Below are 1,175 nucleotides of genomic sequence, written 5' to 3'. Positions count from 1 at the left end.
AAGAGGGCCGCACTGCGAACGTTACAGGAAGCAGAACAACCGGAAGCAGACACACTTCTGGACTGGTCGGGACATCAGGCCAACGGCAAAGCGCCAGGAGCACCACGTTGGAACTGTCTGCATACAGCACGGGACCTGTTTCGTCCTCCGACTCTGAGGCCGCTGTCGCTTGTGATACCGTTCTTCTTCTTCGTCCACTGGTCAGGGATGACAGCAATCAGGCCCTATATGGTACACGTATTCGAAAGCTTCCACGTGCCCATCGATCCAAATTGGGCCACAGTGAGTTCCAACCTACTGTATAGTTAATTGAGACTTGAGTTTCTCCATGCATCAGATTTAATCTTCCTCTTCTTTTGATTACCATCTTCTTTCTTCGCCTTCCCTTTTTCTTAATTCAATATACAATTAATAGAAGACTGTTATGCGCAAAATGTCCGCAGTTACCTGCCTTGAAAGTATTAACGCTTGATATTCCTGCTCCTATTGTAATGCTTATCCGTTCTGGAGAATTTATTTTTGGTCTGTCGTTAATGGCCCTCACGTCAGTTAATTTTACAGTATTATAGTGACTGCTATGTGGCCAGAGATTTCCATATTTGTTGGGTAGTATTAAAGTGGGCTGGGCACTGTCCCACAATCGAAATGGCTGCCTGCCAGCTCCAGCCTCTGATATCTGCATAATTTCAATATCAGATCTTGTAGAAACATTCGATTTTTATGCAACATGAATTTCTGATGTAGGATGAAGCAATACGGAGTAGGCAGGACTTGTCTGTCGAGCTAATCCAACTTAACAACACAAATACGTCATACAGAGTCGAAGTGGGCTGTGACTAAATTTGAAAAGTGGGGAAGGTGCAAATGAATGTGGCCGTGGTCAACTTTAATACATCATTTGTAACAACAACCCTCAGACACGGCGGGCCTTGAACTTCTGGAGTGGTAACTACCTATTTTGGTGATCTTCTAGGTGGTGTCGGCTGGCACAGGAATCCTGGGCTCCATGTGTTTGCTGCTGCTGGTACATTCGGCCGGCAAACGTTTCCTGTCACTTTGCTGCACCTCTCTGTGCTTCGTGGCCTGCCTCCTTCTCGGACTATACGCCTTCATGGTGCCCGGAGTTCCGGATCCTGCGGTGCAATGGCTACCACTCATACTCTTCATCGTCTTGT

The 1,175-nt window shown here is 46.7% G+C and overlaps 1 protein-coding gene across 1 annotated transcript in view; it reads left to right on the top strand.

Annotated features, from left to right (window-relative positions):
* Positions 1-1,175, top strand: part of LOC111871032 (facilitated trehalose transporter Tret1-2 homolog) — a 29,006-nt gene that overhangs the window by 27,004 nt on the left and 827 nt on the right. Inside the window, exons 6-7 of the mRNA XM_023863764.1 lie at positions 4-282; positions 974-1,173. Coding sequence (XP_023719532.1) covers positions 4-282; positions 974-1,173 — 479 coding nt within the window. The remainder of the gene's footprint in view (positions 1-3; positions 283-973; positions 1,174-1,175) is intronic.

The sequence above is a fragment of the Cryptotermes secundus genome, unplaced genomic scaffold, assembly GCF_002891405.2.
Source record: "Cryptotermes secundus unplaced genomic scaffold, Csec_1.0 scaffold4492, whole genome shotgun sequence".
NCBI lineage: Eukaryota > Metazoa > Arthropoda > Insecta > Blattodea > Kalotermitidae > Cryptotermes > Cryptotermes secundus.
Note: the sequence above shows the minus strand (reverse complement) of the source record. Positions and strands in the feature narration are given on the sequence as shown.